This window comes from Pagrus pagrus (genome assembly GCF_965226575.1).
Source record: "Pagrus pagrus genome assembly, chromosome: 15".
NCBI classification, from domain to species: Eukaryota; Metazoa; Chordata; class Actinopteri; order Spariformes; family Sparidae; genus Pagrus; species Pagrus pagrus.
The window spans coordinates 20,278,650-20,299,790 of NC_140199.1; the positions used below are offsets into that span (position 1 = coordinate 20,278,650).

General features: G+C 39.8%; 1 protein-coding gene across 22 annotated transcripts in view; it reads right to left on the minus strand.

Annotated features, from left to right (window-relative positions):
- Positions 1–21,141, minus strand: part of LOC311271084 (neurexin-1a) — a 273,006-nt gene that overhangs the window by 28,672 nt on the left and 223,193 nt on the right. For 17 of the 22 annotated variants that reach the window (XM_084376496.1, XM_084376495.1, XM_084376510.1 and 14 more), the window contains 3 exons: positions 17,884–18,055; positions 11,190–11,279; positions 9,445–9,764 (listed from right to left, as the gene is read on the minus strand). In XM_084376496.1, coding sequence (XP_084232622.1) covers positions 9,445–9,764; positions 11,190–11,279; positions 17,884–18,055 — 582 coding nt within the window. The remainder of the gene's footprint in view (positions 1–9,444; positions 9,765–11,189; positions 11,280–17,883; positions 18,056–21,141) is intronic. The other 5 variants (XM_084376499.1, XM_084376498.1, XM_084376497.1 and 2 more) reach the window with 1 other exon arrangement.

Here is a 21,141-nt window from a genome sequence, read left to right on the forward strand (position 1 = left end):
CTTGGCATTTCATTTAACTGTCATGTGAGCTCACCGGTGGCCTAATTGCATACAATTTACCTGCAACCACCTGGTTTCCTTCAGCTGTCTCTATGACTCTCCAATACAAACAAAAAGCAATAAAGCTGTCTCACTGCTGCATCCATCGTGAAATTCATGATGGACTCTTTTAAGAGTGGTTTGTCTATATATGAGCGGTGGTCCCACAGCTGACACCAGCACAAACACAGATGGGTAAAACTCCTCTTATTAAAGTTAAACAAACAAAGTCAACCTAAGCTTTTTATTCTGCAATAAAATGAGCAAGAACATTAATTTTTACTGCCAGCTACTCAGACTACAGTCCTAGCTTTTTTGTTAGATGTTCGTATTTTCTCCATTAGTTGATGAGAGAAGTGCCTTTTGACTAATTGAGTGCACACCTGTCAATCAAAAACAACTTACTGTTCTACTCGGAGTGGTCTGTTGCTTAATAACTGTGAAATTTAAGCTGAAATGGAAGGAAGCTGATGACCATTTTGCTGTTAGAGAAGACGGACAAGATAAACACAAAATGGCTGATCTTGTGGAATAACAAAGGTAGGTGGGTTGGTGTACATGCACATGGTTTGCAACATGGCAAACACCACTGTTAATAACGCAGGATGTTTGTTTAGATGAGCACTGCCGGGAAGTTTCTTTGAAAATACAAAGAATATTCTGATTCAGAATAGCTGGAAATTGTAGGTTGTTTGCACAATGTTGGCCAGTGCCTTAATAGTTTAATTACCTTTGCCGGTAATGTTTGGGAAGCATTTGTATTCTCAAAATCTTGTGACGTTTCCAGCAGTGAGCTATTTTTTCCAGTAAGTAGCTCCAACGCATATTTTATTTTCTCTTGGGGGAAATCAAAGCTTGGAAATGATAGAGCCACCTGATTTAGGAGAGAATGCAGCAGCTGCTTGGAGTCAGTCTTTGGCAGCTGCCAGTGCATCTTGACCTGACTGACTCTTGAGAGCTGGTCATCTGGGAGTGAGCTGCTCTGTTGCTTGTCTCTCCCTCTTTTTACCTCATTCTGTCAACTTCCAACGGCCGGTTTGGCCCTTCAATAAATTTAATGATACTGACATTTAAAAGTCATCACATGGAAATGTAAAAAGGATATCTATTAATGGCAGATTGTGGTGCTAATGTTTGCGTCTTCCGTCTACCAAACACAGCATAACAATGGTAAATGGACTGCATTTATGTAACACTTTACTAGTCTGAGCAACTACTCAAAGAGCTCCAACCTACCAACCCTCCAGCTGGCGGACGACCGCTCTACCTCCTGAGCTCCAGCTGCCAGTGACAAGGGTTAGGGTTAGTGCAAGTGCAGCTTTGTGGCTGAGACACAGGCGACGTAAGGCGATGCAACAGTTAAGCTTCATTGTCAATTCGGTTCGTCTGGGCCCTAGGACGATTCAAGCAACTGCTCAACCCGAAGTTGTGTACAGACCAACAAGATCCCAAGAGGGGCAGAAGCAGGGATTGAGTGGTGGTGGTTCTTCAAAGATCTTTTCTTAAACATCACCAAGCAGTGTGTGCAGCTAAACCTAACCAAAGTGCCGTTTCACGTTAACCAAATGTTCGAAAGGCTTTCTGTGTATCTTAACCAGACGCTAAAGTTTACCTTGTGCATCTGTATGAAATGCCGAAGGGTGTGACAAAGCGGTGCCGGTACTTGATGACCTGGGATGAGAACGTGTTGGAAGGTCCAGCTACAAAAGAACTATGGTGCAAGTGAAAAGTGACCTGATCAAAAAATTCATATCAGTGATTGGTAAAAACTAATGATCAGCTGATCATTAGAATATGAAGCTGCAGGACGGGTATTTTGATGATGGTTTTCAATGGAGACTTTCTTATATTAGAATTCGATCCAAGAGATCAGACAGACAATGTTGAAATATAAACGTAAGTATGATACATCCCAAACTAAACGAAGATTGAATCATCCTTAAACTCAAATCAGAGTGTGGTATCATGTATCACAATTAAAGAACCTGCACTGCATGTGTGCAGTTGCCTGAGGAGAGCTTAATACCCGAGATAAGTCTCAGGTCTGAATATTGATGCATGCAGGATTAGTATTAAATCTAGGCTGTGCAGACTTATTGCGGTCTTAGCTTGTAAAACAATAATCCCTACCACTATCAAGACAATCACAACAATGCCTCAAGGTAGTACAATAAAGAGAAATAGCGCATTGATGAATATAAGAGGAGAGAAGCTGCAGACTGAGCAGTTATTGGGTACTAAGTTGCAGGAGATTTTTCACCACAAGATTACTGTGACACTAAGTTTATTATAGTGTGTTTGTAAGAGACGGCGAGGGAGGCTTGTAGGTATCCAAGCACTGCACTGAAGGTGTAGCAGTGCAGCATGTCAAATCTTCGATTATCCCAGTGAATTATAGAGAGGCCAGGTTTCTGCCCCTCGTCTCAGGGACCAAGACAAACAGAGCCACTACAAGCCAGTTCAGCTGGAACTGAAGCATGTGCTGTGAGTGCAAATGAAATGGCCCACACAATGTGTTTTGAATGTCCCTCACTTCCCCTGAATGGCCATTACACCCACCTTTCCTAGGGTTAATTCAGAAATAGTGGGGCCAATTGGCTATTTGGTGGCAATGATGTGACATAGTGGCCATTCATTCTCCCTAGGAACAGGCTATAATCTGCATTTCTTGAATTTCCACCAGCAACAAGGTATAACACAGAAATTGTACTCCGCAAAAAGGTTATGAAAGAAACAAGACAAGCATGAGACACCGTATGAGGTGAAATGACACTGTTGTGTTTAAGAAATACCATTTGTCCTGAATACAAGACAATGCTACTGAATTACTATTGAAAAAATGGAGGTTATCTTACATTTGATATTCAAGGCCCTTAGAGCAAGACTTTGATGGAGCTCTTCCTTTTCTGTGAGCACGACCAGCAGGTCAAAGCTTAAACTTCTTCAGGGAAAGAGCTTGACATGTACTGTATAGTACTGTGATTAACAGACAATGTATCCGTTTGACTTTGGTAGTCCTCTGACTTGTCCCTGTGTGCCACCGCGAGGTGAATAAATACAATATATTGATTGTAATGGAATTTCCCATAGATATTCAAGAGTTACATTTTGTATTTAATGCTAGTAAGCAAACATAATAATACTAACAGGTAAACAATTTAACATTACCTACTTAGCATTGGTATGTTAGCGTTGCAAATGTCGTTGTCATGGTAGCATGCTGATGTGATGATGCTGCTAGAATGACTGTAGACTCTGAGTCTAGTTTTATTAACCCGAAAAAATGAAATGTATTAGTAATGATAATACAGTGGACTGTGACCTGTAGCTCCTCTTAGGTAATACCTCTCCCTGGATACCTTTTTGCTGCCGGAGTGTCTCTGGGCTAGAGATAGCGGACAGGCTGGGTGCCGCCAAAACCTAGTATCCACCTTATTCCTCGCCCGCATGATACCTTGGGCAAATTATGGGCACAACTTCCCATGCGTCCTGTCAGTTAACCGGAATTGGTATTGAGACGCTAATCCTCTGTTTTTCAAAGCGATTGGTAGTTGGTCTGCTACATTTCACCAAGTGTCAAGTCAATGAGTAGTTTCTTTACCGGTATATCATAAAAGAGAACTAACAATTAATGCTGATTGTTATTATTGAAAAGTAGATCATAGCTATTAACACTGACTGAGGCGCTCAATAACAATAATAACTCTCTAACATTAATGTTTATACTGCATAAAACTTTATCATATAACATTTTCTTCCCGGAGTATTCTGTCCTTGTGTCAGTACCAACTTTAGAGGATGTTCCTGCAGACAGCACTGGTGGTGGATGGCAGCTTCACACTACGACCGCTCTTGAGATTTATATACTGTATGTGTGCTGGCCGGGCTTGATAATACAGAGCAATGCAGGTGAGGATCCATCACTGTCAAGAGCTCTCAATGGCTCTTCTAGATAGCAGGCTTTCGTCTTTTTTTTTCTCCCTTTTTTGCTAGGAGGGTAACAGCTACATAGGACACTATCTCTTATCCTTGAGTAGTTTTGATTAAGCATCATCTGTTATTAAATGCTATCTTTCTACAGCTCGATGTTTTCCCTCATTTCGTCCACTGGCCCTTCAAAAAGCCGCAACTAACAATATGTTGCTGCACTTACTTTGGCCTCCATTCATTTTGTATCTAATTCTAACATTGCAATAATATCCCACAATTGCATATTTGTAGCAGTTGTGGTCAAATGTTGTCTAAAAAAATATGAAAACTGTCTCCAATTAGCACAAAGGAAGTGCAGTGGAGGTCTCTAGTTTTCTCAAACCGCAGTATAAAGGAGGGAGGTGAATCGCTAGCTGGTCCATTGTTTGCGAATGCATACACAAGTGCATTATGGTTTAATTGGATGTGACTAGGCAGCACTATAGAGAGCAGACACTTCATTAAGACATGACAGTCAGGCCCTACAGTAAGCTACCTCCCCCGCGTAGGGCAGGAAGCACACAGCAGAAACAGCCACTACAGAGAATGTTTGACACGAACAGCAAAGTGTACAGTCTCTCAGTCGGGAAACCTCAAGACATGATCACATAAGGTAAAATCAAGGCTAGGTCTCAGTATTTTTTACTATATCTTTATCTGAGTGGGTTGTACGCCCTGGAATAGAATCAAACCAATAATCCCTTCAGCAAAAGGAAAAATCTAATCACTATTAAAATAATCATTCTGACTCATCAGTTTTTTTTTTTTCTCCCATGGTGCATTTCGTTCTTGATTAGGGCCAGTGTGCGCTAAGATGCTAATGTCCTTGTTAATAAAGCATGAGTGGACACCCAGTGGTTTGAGGAGAATGACATTAATGTAATGTTACCCATAAGCCAAGGTCCACAGTATTCAATAACAATATAACCTCAGTTGAGCATTTAGAGAACTTTTTGATAGGACACCTGAGAAGGCAGAGTCCCCTCAGACACTTCAAAATCATTACACTAATTATGATTAGCACAGGCTTTACCCTCGAGGAGACAAGTGGGCCAGAGCAAGAAGACACATCCTAAATCTACAGAGCCGGTGTCACTGAGAGATTTAATTTGCTGGCATTATGATCGTGAGTACGCGGTGAGACAGTAGTGTTAGTCGCATACTTTATTTTTTATTGACGGCATGCAACAAGAGTAATCAGCTATCAGAGAGCGGGGGTTATCATACACCTAGGCAAACTGATTGGATTATTGTATCAAGCTCTGTTTCATTTAGCCTAGTATTCTCTCACCATTACAATCCTGTCAATCAGTTTACTGACAAAGACACAGTGAAGGGGAAAAACAAATGCACTTTCCATGTTTGTTCTCTGTATTCAGTTTCCTGGTTTCTGTCAAAAATATGTTAAACAATATTTAAAAGGTGCATTATGTAAGAATTGTGGTTGAAAACTTTCAAAACTTGAATTATTAACAAAATCCAATCCTGCCCTTCATATAAAACTGCACTTACAATACCATATATAAAAGGTATGTGTGTTAAGATGTCAGATCACAAAAAAACGTTGCTTATACTGTATTTCCAAACTGATCTAACAAGGTGGTGTAGTGGAAGACAATGCTCCTTTATAGCTCTGTATGTTTTAAAAGTTTGATATTGCTCAGGATGCACTAAGCCATGCTCGCTTTTGAGTGATTCAATCATATTGGAGGGATTTGATCAAATTCCTCCAATATAGTATAATTATGCTCCACATATTCTGTTTTTTGTCCAATATTCACTCTCTGTTTAGTTCTGTGTTAGTCTCTACCATCTCCTTGGGGAAATATTTTGCTCTTTAGCTGCTAAATGCTCCAATATGTTCGCCAGCTAGTCGCTAACTGCTACGTCTATAAAGCTCCAGAGAGCTGAGGGAGGCTGCTGTCATGCATCCATTGTTAATATAAAAAACATGATTATATCCACTTGAAATATTGATATTGAAAGTAATGTGCACTTACAACAAGTGACTTAAAGATTTATGTGTTATGAGTTAACACCAAAGTGCCTTGACCATAACCCCTCAGTGTTAAACAGGCCTATTAAAAGATTTATTCTTCATTGGATTCTGTGGCACTCTTTGACTGACTGATCTTCATTTTCTGGAGCAGCATTTTCACCAAGCTTCAATGGTTTGAGCCTGATGCTGCCGCCGCCACCGCAATTGTGAGCCATTCCATTTCCAATACGGCGAGCTATACTAGAAATGTATGTGTCCCTGTAATATAAGGCTCTCGGGGTATAAAAGCATTCACTGAATTGCATTCGCCATCAGAGGGGAGATGGAACAGCTGGACAATCATTAAAATGCTGACTATTCAAGGGAGAGGACAGTGAATGCACCATCTTTTTTTACAGAGGCCAGACACCATGTCTTTCTAAGTGTAGTGTCCTGAGACAGTAATGTCCTACCACAGGAGCTCTCTCCACGGGAAGGTCGTCACGTTGAATCAAACTGAACACACTGACATCTCCCGATGCACACGTTCTTGCATGCCTCATTCATCTCTCCGCCTACATCACAGAGCAACTCTTTGAGCCAATGACCTTTTTTTTCGGCATGAATGCATTAGATAACACCTAACCCATCACAGCTAGCCTTGACTATTCTCCCTTCTCCAAGCCTTAAATGCCACTTTAAACGCACTTTTGCAACTTACCCCGACAGTACAGCCTGTGCCTAAATGTATTCTGCCCAAAAAAATCTTCACAGTATCACCGCTAACCTGCCTGAAGCCTCAGTGATACGCAGTGGCACCACCAGAATTTGAAAATCTTGAGGTGGCCACCAATAGGTGATGGTGGGGATGGGGTGTTAGGGTTATGCAGTGAATAAACATAGATTTCCTGCTTATTTTCCTGGGGACCGGGTCAGGGGTTGGACAACAATTGCATCAGCCCCCTTGACCCCCACTAAGGGCGCCACTGCTGATACACCCCATACTTAACAAAATGCAATACATTTCCAAAAACCCTTCAGGATTGAACTGTACATACACTGCTTACATGAAAACCAATAGCTGAACACATGATTGCAACGAGGTAAAGACTTATTGATTCAACTATTCAAGCAGAATCTGGTTTGCATGAAGCTCTAATGTCAGATATCCACACATCAGATCACATCTAAACTAAAAAAACCTGATGTGAATTAATAAATATCTCTGTAATAACACTGCATTTCTAAATTGCAACGGCCATTTATATCACTTTATTTCTCTCCAGATGAAAAGGCCTGAAAAAGACGGGCATCCATCTCATAAAGCCTGTTCCTTTCTGCCAATCTCTTGGTTCCTCAGTGTCAATTTATAACACTGCATGGAGCTGCTATATAATTATAGTATATTGTCTGATATTTCGCCTGCATTACATGCTTCTGCAACGGTTCAGGAGCCATGCTGAGTCTGAGAGAAAGCCATTCCCCTGGATCAATATTTATGATTATATTATTTGTCAGCATCTGCAGACCCGTTCACGAACCGTTCTGATGGTCTCAGGTCAGAGAGAGAGAGAGAGAGAGAAAGTGAGGGGACAGCCAGTAATGTGGGTCTTTATTGTTGCTGGGCGTTTGTCATTTTATAATATGAGCTGTAGCTTGAACAGTCTGCTGCATTGAAAGAAAGAAACTTGACATTTTGTTTTGTTTCGCTTTGAATGTGATTGAATTTTCCTTAAGCTCTATGTAAACGCTTCAGCCTGGCTTCGTACTGTATATAAAATGACATCTGTGGTTCAAGGCTTTTTTCTGCTTTCTGTGCAGATAAAGGCCCCAAGGTATTCATTTGAAATCACATATTCAAATGGGTTAAAGAACATTGTTTGAGTCACTTCTGGACAATGAAACCAATCAACACTACATGCCTCTGAGGACACTAAAAGGTTTTATTTACAAATCCTTGAAATGGACTGAGTGTGTTAATTGTTGTCTCTGTGGAACTGTAAGGACGGAAAAGTTATACAATCTGTCAAAAAGGGAATTAAAATCAAATCATTTTTATTGTGTGTATATTTTTCAATGTGAAGTTAAAACCCACGCCCTCCTGGAGATGCTCTAATCTTCCTTTACCCAAGCCGATTAATCCAAAATGAGTTAAATCCAAAATGATTTTAAACTATATTTGTAAAAGCTGATTAAGCCCTGATTAACAGGTCATTTTAGTCTATGACTATGCTTCATGTAAGTGTGTATGCTCTCCCTGCAAATGACTGAATGAACATTTGAATTTCTGACTCACATTTTAACAAATCTTCATGATTTCTATGTTCTAACTCAGCAATTACATCTGACTTAATTCCTGTCGTCAAGGCTCACCTGGGTTTCATATCATTGTTAATGCATTCTCACAAAGTAGCTTTGGCTCCATAACAATTGAAGCACATGTTTGTTGATTATCAACAAGGGCGCTTTTTGATTGTTTGCTCAGGCTCACAGTTTCCTGCGGGCTATGGAGCTTCTGTTTTTGTTTTGTACCAACAACACATGAAGGCATTTCCTGCGTTCTGACTATTCCCTTTGTTGTGATAAAAATAATCCACTGAAAAAAAAAACTATTTTTCTTTTTTAGTGACCTAAATGAGTCAATGCCATCTTCTGTTCAGTTCACAGGTATTCCTAGATCGTATTGAAGTTCAGTGAGCATGGTGCAAGCTAATTACCAATGCAATGATGCCAGTAAACCAAGTCAGTGGTTACAAAGTCAAAAAATATAAAGAATAAACTCTTAAACTAACATTTACATTTTGGATTTTACATCAGTTTCACAAGGATTAAGAATTTGATTCCTATATGAACAAGTAGACATTTCTAAATGGTGCACAATACACTTTCATAGAGCCCATTCTTGATTTAAAATCCATGGCTGCTGCTGTTTTGTCCCAGATTTAACAGGAAGCATCCTCTGTTCTTGGCAAGGAGTGTATAAGAATGGCCTGGTCGCCATTTCATTTGATAGGATTTGTGTTGCATTGTTTAGTCACACATTGTGACATTTGAGAAGTAATATGCTCCTGCAGATGCTGCGCCGCCCATGCAGGACAGATAAAGATGATGGAGGACCTCTAGGATGGTTATCACTCTGAAACACACACACACCACACGGTGCCACATCTGATTGCACGGGGAGAAACACTCGACAGCGTGCCTGTGGTGCTTTTCCCAATGGTGGAACGACGCACTTATTTTCCCTCAGTTTTTAGGTCAGAGGACTCAAGGAGAAGAAAGACTTGACACAATAAAGTAAGACGTTCCACTATATTAGAGCATAATGATGTGATGTATTATATTAATCCATGATGTGCTTAACTTCATGCTGTGCATTGTGGGTACTTTAAAATGGATCAGAATATAACAACGTGAGTGGAAGTCACGTACAGCGAGTCATTTAAAGAAGATCTTACCTGCTGAGGCTCTCGTGGTGTCGTCTGCTTGACTCGCCTGCTGGACGCCGTGGTGGTGGTGATCTCCATGATGGACGTGGACGTCTCCGAGCGGTTGGCTGTAGTGCTCGACTGCGGCGTGATAGAGGAGGGCGAATCCCCCACGAGCCGCACGCTGCCCTGGATCTTAATATTGGGATCACCTTCTGCGGCCATGTTGAAAACCTTCAAGCCATTATAGTAGAGGCCCGAAAGCTGGCCCTGAAAGGATCGACTCCGGTCTCGCTCCCAGCCCCCAATCTGTATAGTGGTTTGGCTGTTGAAGATTGTAAGCTGCCGCCCTGTGGGAGAACAATGTTTCATATATACAAGAATGTTGAACTGTGGACTCAGCCACTTTAACAGAACAGGAAAAAAAACAAAAAGACAGAAAGACAGATTATTTGCCCAGTGGCTAATGAGACCAATAAATTACGGGTTGTAGAGGCAAACCCTGGTAATTTATTGCAGTTAAAATGATGAGATGCCTTTGAAAAGAAAAAAAACCAACATATAAAATAAAATAAAATACAGGATTTACAAAATCAATGCAGCTTTGCTAAAAGGGCAGTCTAATCTAAAATAACAATAAAAAAGATTAATCAGGAGTTGTAATGTCATGGGTATGTAATAGATTTAACTACACTTAAAAAGGGAACATAATCTTTAAAGTAATATAATTGGACAATTTGTTTGCAGGAAATTGCCTGGAAAATAAGACAAATGCGTAAAACATTTGTCCAACAAAGCTAAAAGCATACATTACATTATGCTAGCTTATGTTATCTTACATTTTCCCTTAAAACTTTAAGATTTATAAACTCGGTATACAGCAGGCATGAAAAAAACAGGCTTATAAAACGGCTACAGTCTGTGAGAATCTGACTTTTCTAGCACACAATCTCACAGGAAGCAGGACACACTTGAGGAAATTTGGAAGTATTCATCCTTTTAGCAAAAGCAACCAAGGAAAATCAAACTTAGAACAGATATGGTTGGGCACATGGAAAACCAAAAAAAACAAACATTTTATGACAGAACTGTCATAACGCAAAACAGAGAGTGTACAAACAAAATGAAACGAAAACCAAAACAGAAATGATAGAGCTCATTTCACATTTTAAGTGAAAAATATGAATTAGTTATTGAACTATAAAAAAAACAAAGCATGCACTCAGTTTGTTTTATATTACAGTTCCTTGATCTAAAGCCCTATACATATTTACAATGTCTGTTAAAGGGACTCAAAATTCTGATGCCAATTCATATTGCACTCTATTTATCATTTCTAGCAGTTTAAACAGAATAGATCAAATTACACTAAGTACTGTGTATGTACTGTATATGTTTCAAAAGTGTTTCAAATAACACTTAGCAACTTATGAATGATTAAACTAGAACTTTTAAATTTATCATTTAGATGTTTACAGCAAAATGCTTCAGTAATTTATAGACATTTTAACAATATTACTTCAGTAAGTGGATTTAAATTCATATTTACAGTCCCTTTAACCTTAAGTTGACAATAAACACTTATTAAAACAGCTGACATCTATAAAATAAATACATTATTATGAAACACTATAAACTAAATTTAACTGTTCAAATCATTTAGTTTTTTAAAGTTTTACTGAACATTTATTTTTTATGTTTATTATTTACAAAATATATCTACAACTTGGTTATGATCAAATTATTTTATTTGAAATTTTAATCAGTGATTTTACCTTTGTCGAGTAGCCATTCGTCAACTACTCGACCAAGACGGTATGGGATTCGCTGTCTAGCAATCGCCAGGCGTTCGTTATCATTGTTGCCTTTAAAGTTTAAAGAGACATTTCATTGGTTACAATCTGTAAGGTCAAAGGTTAAATGTTCATACTTAATGCTGGAGCTATACAACTGCACAAGGTTTTTATATTTAAAACGTTTTATATATTTAAAAAAAACAATATTTACTGAAACATTATTTAAACAAACTTCACTCATTTTATTTTATTTTAGCCAACAAATTAGGCCTATATTAATTGAAAATAAGTAAACTAGCACGCAGATGTTTCATCTAGGTTAATAGAGCTACGTTATCAAACAACCCAAATCAACAAATTTATACATTACCATTACAAAATCTTTACCCAAATATTTCCATCCCATTTATCTTTTCCCTCTACAACTTTTTAACTGGCTTTTAAACTAGTTATATACATTTTCAAAAAGAACAACATTTAAATTTATTGTTGAATCAACCTTTTATAGCTTTAATTTAACTTTAACATATTACAAATGCCCACCCCGTTTATACATAGCCTAATTGACAAGAAATAATTAGCTAATTGCAATACAACAATTCACACATTATACATTCAGAGCATCTAGTCGGAGAGAAGTCAGAAGACAATGTCAAAGTTGGTACATACACTGTAAAAACTTTAATAAAACGGCTTTGACAAAAGCTACAAGTCGTAAAGAAGGAAAAGTCGTGAGTTTGTTTGATATTGCCCACTGATGACTTCTGAGTCAATGGAAAAGTAGTTTTTCCGACAGTATTCACAGAATGAGCCAAATAATTGTCAGGACAGAGAAAGAGTAGCTACAGAAAACTCCACTCTAAGATTGGAGGGGCACTTTGGCATTAATGAGGGCAAACTCTGCATCACCCCTTTGTCAAGGCCAATAACCTCTCCAGAACAGAAGACTTTCAGCAAAGTGGCACTGTCTCTGAGTGCTTTCCCCCCGGTATTGTCTGCAGAGATTGAATTCAGTCAGCTCCATTCTTCCGGCAGATTGACAATGTTTGTCCCATCAACTATATTAATTCAGTTCTGGCAGATAAAAGATCCGGTAGCCAAGAATGATTCGTTGAAGAATGGCTTTGCGGGGGAAAGGATCTCGAAGACATGAAGGAAAGGAGGTAACCTTGTAACAGATGCACAGTTGGTCTGATGAAAGGTCTCGGAGGTAAGAAGACGCATAAAAAGACATTTTTTAATCGCATCAGCTTGAATTACTGTAGGGGATCAGCTGCACAGAAAGGGGTTTAAGGCTTGTCTATACAGCTCATGGAATTTGGCTGCAGTCGATTGTGCCAGGTTGGAGCACAAAGGCTTGTGAAGGAGATTTAGTGGAACACTTCTCCCTCAACAACGACGTAGAAGGATACGTTCTGCATTAGAGCAAAGCCACACAGAGACACTATGTATATCATTCAATGTGGACCAAATGTTGGTTGGATAAAGTCTATCTCAGAGCCACATTGTTAGTAAACCACATTTCTGAAACAATATTGAGTCAACATTCCCACTGCTATACAGAGTGCAACCAGAGTGCAACCAGGTGTCATCTTCAACAAAAAAGTTTTTGAATTTCCCGTAAAACTCACTTATACAATTAAGTGTACTCAGTATGTTGACTGATGATGTACCGATGTTCAAGTACAAGGTTTGCAAAGTTCTTTATTTTTGAAACATAAGAGATCTCATGAAAAGACCCAAAACAACTACATTTGAGTCAACTCTAACAGGCAGAGTCCTAAGTACCTGTACAGTTTTGAAAAAGGGCTACAAATATACACTTTCATATAAAGAAAGGTTTTCAGGATTTCCTCAAGAACCTGGGCACTATAGTTTTTAGCAAATGTGTCTCCATCACGAGCAAATAATGCATTTGTTGGGAACTATTTTCAGCTGTGGATGAACACACGTTAGCTTCCCTAATGAGTATTTAAGGAAGGAGGATGGTTTCATGGGGTTAACTTAAACAAGTTGAATAAACCACAGTGCCCAGGTTCATGGTTATAAAGAAAAATGTCAGACAGTGCAACCGTGTGGCCCACTGATGTGCTTTTAATAGTTTTTGGACAACAATGCAGCTCTGTGGCACAGAGGTGTAAGTTATAACCGTCTGTGGACACAGAAACTGTACTTATAGGATCAATTCACCGTTGCTTTTGGTCATTTCATGGGATTTGTGAACAATAAGGAAAAATACAGCATGTCACTGCACTTATTCCTGAAAAACAAAAAATTCTGTGGTTTCACAGTCTTGTCATAACTAAGGATTACCGAACAATATACTGAATTTATGCTTAAGCCAGAAAATCACTAAGCTTCCTCCAGGTAGGTGGATGCAGAGCACACCAGCCTCCGGTTTGCTTTCGGCTTATGTAACGTCTACCATACTGCCCGGTGATGAACACACACCGTATTTCCCTTATGCAAGGCTCCTGGAGCTCTGCACCGCCTAAATATTCTAAGTGCTGCGTGTAATGGAAGGACCACACACTAACAAATGAATAAACGAATAAGAAGGCACACACACACGCAGCTGCACTTGCTTTTATTTTTAAATGTGTTAAATGAATGAATAATCCATTAATTGCTCATCATGGGCTTTGTTAATTCCTGTCGGCTCAGTTTGTCAGTCATGGGGTGTTAGTTATGTCACCTCTGTGTTTCCTGCTACTGTGACACCTCATCCGAGGAGAGGTCACATCAAACTGGGCTCTGGAGAACAGTTAGCGTACAGCTGTCGGGAGGACGGTGAGGACACGAGTTTTGACTGAAGAACAGCAACACTCATTACAATGCCATTTTCCCTGATTAAGTTATTATACGTTAATGCAAATTTCATTACGTACACGCTTGTTCAGTTTCTTGACAGCCAAAAACTTGTGTCTTTTGTATGTCTTGTAATTTTCTTTTAAGATGACAGCTTTTTTATTCCTCCACATGCTGCCATCAACATTTTGAAATAAAAATGACAGTTTGTTGCAGAGGAGGGTGAGGGAACTAATAGAAAGACACAAAAGAGTCTTAGGCAGGCAGGCGGGCGCACACGCGTACAGTAAACAGGCACGCTTATCCTCACACACAGCGTGCCACTGTGCCAAAATCCTCTACTTTTGTGCAAAAACATGCTCCATTTTCAAAGAAAGTAGTGCTTTACCTGTTTGGCTTTGCACCCCGTGGCACGCTCAGTCTATCCTTATACTGAGGTTAATTAAGTGTGGATATAATCAAGGTCTGATCGTGTATTGATCCCCACTGTGGGACACCGGAGTGTTAAACAATGCTATCCCCTGGGCTTCGATGCAGCAGCAGAGCCCATTCATCCTGCCTGTGAGCGGAGCCTGTGACTGCTGCTGAGTGGTGATTTGGTTTGGTATGGGACAGCCTGGCTTATCTCCTCCGCCAGACAGCAGCGATTCAGCTGAGCCGTCCCAACTGACCCGCTTTGCCCTCACTCACTTGTTTTCTTTTTTGTTAATAAAGTGGTCAGATAAGGTGGGAGCTTTATCTCATTACAAGCCCTAGGACACTCGCCACATTAAATGAACAAATATGCAAATGCTTCCTCTGTTCATGGAGCCGGGAGAATTAAAAAAAAAAAGAGGAGGAACCTACACAAATCTGACTATTATTTTCATTATTCTGCTCCCCTTTTTTCCCACTCTGGCTGTGGTGGCCATTGCACCATTTTTTAAGCATGCTCAGTGATGACTGCTCGCACAATAGGCTGAATGGGCTCATGCATAGAACAGAGGAGAAACCAGAGCAGATAGGATGGAGCTTTGATGGATAAAGCTAACCCTCCTCCCCTTGTAACCCACAAATCAGACTCCGCACTGCAAGGTGAGAAAACAGGACAGAGGGTGAGATGGACAGAGGGGGCAGGGGTGGACGGATAGAGGGTAAAAGGGACAGAAAAAGAGGGGACTGAGAGCTGAGGGGAGTGGAATGGGAGACAGAGAGCTCTGTAAGTGCACCACGCTCTGATAAGAGTAAAAGAATAAGGCCAGGGACTTCTCCATTATCTTTGTGCGCAGCGAGTGTTCATTGGGTGCTCTGATAGGATACTGCACTGTACCCTGCGGGCCTGGCAGCACCATTGTGATGGTATTACTTCCATGGCCAAGACTCGGGAGAAGGGACTGATTTTTTTGTCGCTGCCCAGCCTTTTGTGTGCGGGTGCAGAATGAAAGCGGGGCGAGAATAAAGGCAAGCTACAACAAATAGAGGGCTAGTTATGTGTCTATGTGTGCGTTTTGCATTTTAGATTCTAATAATTGTGCTAAAGACTTTTAATGGCCCATAAGTATGCAGTACGAGACTTTTTAATGAGATTACCAGGGCAGCAATATAGGCCCTGGTGAAGCAATTATTTCCTTGCTTTGAGAATGATCGCTGCCTCCCATATAATATCCTCCTCTCTGTCTCTCTCACTCTCCAGCCATCATTTTTATCTTCACTGTCTACTCTTATTATAATCACTGTTGATCTGTGAGTGGCCTAAGAGTGGCTGAGGGCTGCTATTATGAGTGCGTTAGAGGCATACATGGATACTAATCAAACTACAGGCGAGCTGAGAGAATAATGGCTTTGTGTGCTGGGGGTGAGGGGAGGAACTGCACAGTAATTGTGATTGGATGTAATTAGTCTGCAACGAGCCTAATAAGGTAGCCGGACTTGGCATTGTCACTGACGCATGATTGGTGGGGATGAGATCGGTCACTTGTCCCCGCAGCATTTATAACTCAGCACTTATCATAAGAGGGAGAAATCTAATATCATTATCCAGCTTTTCTGGATTTTACAGTACATTGACCCAGAATTCAATTTCTATAGAGATTTTGTTCCCTTACACTATCTTAATAACCAATATTAAATGTACTGGGCTACATTTTCCATAGCTAGACATTAAATTGTCTAGTGAATAATTAACTTTAAAAAGCTACTGCATGTCAATGATCCTGACTGATAGTGTTTTACCAGGTGGTTAATTTCCTATTCAGCCTCGACTTATTTAACTCTGCAGACCTGAAATAAGTGACACACTTAAAAAAGTTAACTTTCTCCAGCTTATGAGCAGCACATGTGTATGGATAATAGGCGTCTTGGGGACTGAGGGCGTTTGTTGTTTGAAGATTGAGATAGTAGCATGCAGGCATTTAACCCTGCTGTGCATTCTGCCATGTCCACAACATGTCAAAAGCCATTAGCTTCCCTTTTGCACCTGAGGCAAGTGGCGAGGATTGAGTCCCAGTCATAAAACCCTCTTTCATTTGGATGAATGCACTGGTCATAGCTAAAAAGGTCACCAAACATTATGCAAAAGGGGAGAGACAGGTTGAATTTGTCTTCTGTTTGTCTGTCCCGCTGCCCAGTCATTTTCTGCATGCTCACAGTCGAACACGTGCTTTTGATTTAGAGCTGCATGTTTTTACATGCGTGGAGTAAATGTTACACTTGTTTCTCCAGTGATTTGAACACTAACAGACATGAATATTGCAGAACAGTCACATAGTAATAGTCACATTCCTTCAGTCCTCTATAGCTTTTGTCAAAGCCTTTAAGCAGTTAAAAAGTCAACAATTTCAACAAGACAAGCAGTGACATTTAAAGTATATCTCAGCGCCATCATACTACTAACATCGTGACATTCTACAGGAACATACCAGTGTTGCTGTGTTGTTCTCACAGACGCTTTTCCTTCTATGGGAGTTTATCAGTTACCACTACACTATAAAAGAAAGTGCCAGTGAAGTATCCCAGTCATATAATGTGGAACATATTGAATATATTACACTTTTTCAAAAGCTAAATACTAATTACACAGTGCTGTAATTACCAAATTTGTCTTCTGATGTCATGTAAGCTGTGTTTATGAAAAGTGCTACACGAATGACAATGATTATTATTACTTCTAACACTAATGATAAAGAAAATGAACACAGCTTCATTTTTTTTTTACATGAGTAATTGTGTTCTATGCTGCCAATCGATTAATAAGAAAGTGCACTGTTAGACCAGATGCTGAAATGCGGCCGATCATCTGCTATTTAATTCTGACTAAGCAGCAGATTAATTCAGGTATTCATTTAGTTTGACTGTGTTATTGCAGGTTTGTCCAGCCTGTCGCCTTAATTCAATCAATCTACTGTATCGGCATATAAATAAATATTGAACTGGCACACAATTACTCGCCACAATAAAAGTGGTAATTTGTCTGCAAATAGTCTATTGATTTGACTTACTGTGAACATACACTGTAGGTGGATTATTTATGTGTATAGGGGATTTAATGCAGACATGTAGACAGGGTGGGTGGTTGCCCTTTTATACAGTTTATATTTTAGAGTATGGGAGCTTAAGTGCAGCCTATTTGCATAGACCTGGGATGTTTAACAGCATTGATTAATGTGAAGCGATAAACATCAGAGATGAGAAAAACACTCCACAACACTGGTATTACTCTGAACAGCTGCTGAAAACAGAAACATAAAAAAGCAATTAAAGCACATGCCAAGTCAACATAAAAACATCCTGACAGATAAGGCTTTAATAGTTGGCTTGATAATCTCTCGGTCATTTTATCGCCTTTAAGCGGCGGCTGATGTAATTAAAGGCAGAGTGGGTGACTCACCTGTAGGGTAGCGCTCAATGACTGGCAGGTCATCCACCTGCAGAGTGGCATTACCCCCACTCCTCGTAAACTTCACTATATGGTACTTTCCGTCATTTACAAACTTTGACGTCTCCTCAATGTTAATGTCGTCTGTTCCGACATTAAATACAACGGCAATGTTTCCTTTGTCCTGGAAAGAGAAGAACACAGAGAAGAAACGGTTTTAGCGATGATAAACATTACTGTTTTGGACGTAGCCAGTGCTGCTAAGGGCATGTTGGAAAATGATTTTTGGGGAAGGGGTTTTTTGAAAAGGGAAATGTTATGTTTTTAATTTTCTTTGCGGAAGGGAATAGTCTCTTTAAGTAATCTCTCGAGCTCGTCATTCATCTCTGTCCTAAAGCCGGTACCACCTTCACATTATCCTGCGTCTTACCAGACAGCAGAACGACAATGTCAAGTAAAATGTGTCAACAAATTGTTAATGTGTCACAGTGACAGAGTGGCAAAACATTGTTTTATTTGGAAAATAATATTCCAAGACATTTTTATTTCAAGAAAGGTAGACAAAAAAGAAAGATAGTTGTCTGCTGCGTCTCGCTCCCAGGCCACCAGTTCAAAGCGTTTGAGTATCGACGGCCTGGGGACAAGATGCAACAGTCAACTACCTTTCTCCAGAATTGCTCACATGCACTAACATACACGCGTGGCCAGCCTGCTATCAAAACAACAAACAAAGAAGTCCAGATAACAACACACAGACAGGGAGTGTGACTTCAACATAGCAAATAGCTGTTTACTGCTTTATTCATATTAAAGATCTCATATATTTAAACTTTAAATTCCCTTTGCACTTTTAGTTATGAATGACAGCATCAATTGTAACAATCGGTTCTGATAAATTACTCTGAGATATTGTGCTGCGGTTTTGGAGCTGCTCTCTTTGTCAGGAGCAGGGTTGAAGACAATAATAATAACAGAGGAAGGTTAAAAAAAGTGAAAGATAAAGTTCACCCCTTCAACGCAATCACTTTCATGGTGTCTCTTTTTTTTAATTTTAATTTACTACACAAATTAAGAGCTGCGTTGCATGTAAACACAGCAGACATCTGTGTTCGAGACACACTGTTGTGTTTGTATTGAAGATTAAATATTCATTTCAGTTTATATTCGTTCTGGGAAGTCATTAAAATGAGAGGATAAAGGGCAATGGCGAGATTATTAAATTACAACAACATCAATGACTTAATGGAATAATAATAATAATATTTCAATTACACAAACTTTCTTCAGACACTCAGATTGTATACAGCACTTACTCTGCATTAGCTCGACCGCCATTTAACAGAATAAATATTATGGGCATTGTTTCGGAGGAGAATCCTTTTTAAAGGAAATCTATTATCCTTCAGTGTTTTATATAGGTTCTTCTGCATGTAGAAGATCTTGAAATTTAAAAAGGTCAAAGTCCACATCAACAGACGCTCCTTTCTCTCACAGAACACACTGCTCCTGAACAACTCATTAGTAGTTCTTTTAATTTCATGACTTTGTGACATCACACTACGTCACACATTGGCATCATTTATGCCTAGCAGCTGTTGTTCTTAGCTGAGCTGGGTCAGGCATGTGTGAGCTGACCAATCAGAGCAGGCTGGGTGTGCAGGAGGGGGGTCCTTAAAGAAACAGGAAGCTAAAACAGCATTTCATACAGAGGGGGGGGAAACTCATGTGTTTTTTGAAGCCTAAAGCATGTAAAACTAATCTAGTAGTAACCCACAATAAAATTACAAACCAAAAAAAAATAGATGTCTCCTTTAAACATACAATCTCTGTCACATCACAGGGGAAGGTCCACAGGTTGGCCAGGGTTGGCAGAGACATCCAACAGATTCTGAACATACTGTAATAGGTCTTTCTTTGCTATTATTAAACAACAAAAATAACTGTATGTAATTTTAGTAAGACAAAACTTCTGATTCTGCAGTTTCATTCTTTAAAAAATACCACAGAATCATAATGAGACAGGAAAACACACTGTGGTCCTTCTGTGTTTCACATCTGTTATCCCCTCTATTAACATGCAGCACACGCTCTTGTTGAGGAATGTTTCTAATCATTTTTTTTTTTCATTTTTTGCTGTGTACATGCAATGGTATGCTGTATGACTCAAACTGCAAGACCTGCTGGCATGACCGTAAGGTCGATTAATGTATAGATTACTGGCAGCCACATGTAACATATGTGTGGTTAACGAACCCTTTAACAGCACAAACAGGCAGACTGCGCATTTTTTCCTTTGTGTTCATAACATCAGTTAAATAAACTACATAGTTAACGGTTAAGAGCATCTCCTCGAGCTCCAGTGCTCTGTGTTCCTGTTCTGGCCTTCTGTGTGATGCCGCCATCTGGTTCTTTAAAGTGCAGCAAACACACACATCTATTTGCATCAGCCATTCATACCAGCAAGCAAACACACGCACACACACACACACACACCCAATCCTCTTTGCTTCCCATTCAAAATACTGCAGACACACCCTTTTCATCACTATAAAAACCCTCAAGAGGCTTCAAAAGATTCCTGAGAGGATATCAGTGAATCGGAGCAGTTTGTGGGAGACTGAATCATTAAATTGCACGGAAAACTGCCGTCATTACACGGCGGGTATAAAAACATAAGCATGGAACCATAAAGAGTGAGTCTCAAAGGAAGTTTGAACCCAGCTTAGCCTCAGTCTCCTCAGATCCACATGTGATGGGTATCTACTCTAATAAGCTCTTTTTACAGTGCATGATCGAAGTCCCCGAATCCTACTGCTTAAGCCAGCTGAGATGAATGCTTATGTTGGTGCAGCCTCTCTCTCTGCTTATGAGCTGCAGTGAAAGGAGCATCTGGTTGGAGGCTCAACCTACTGTAGCAGCGCAGCACTCTGCATGTCATTATCCAGTCAGCACAGCCAATACTACACTACATCTCTCTCTCTCTAACTCTGCCATATGCACACACACACACACACACACACACACACACACACACACACACACACACACACACACACAGACTCTTTTTTAAACCCCCTCAACAAATAGACACACACACACACAGAACCCGGCGAGTCGAGCATGTCTCAGAGCCAGAAGCTAAAGTTCAATTAAAACCATTTGTAAAGTGTCACACCGTGTTACCAAAACTAGGACAATTGTATGCTCTGTAATGTAATTTCAACAGATTATATAATCTGATGCATTAAAGCTACAGTGTAAACACAATTT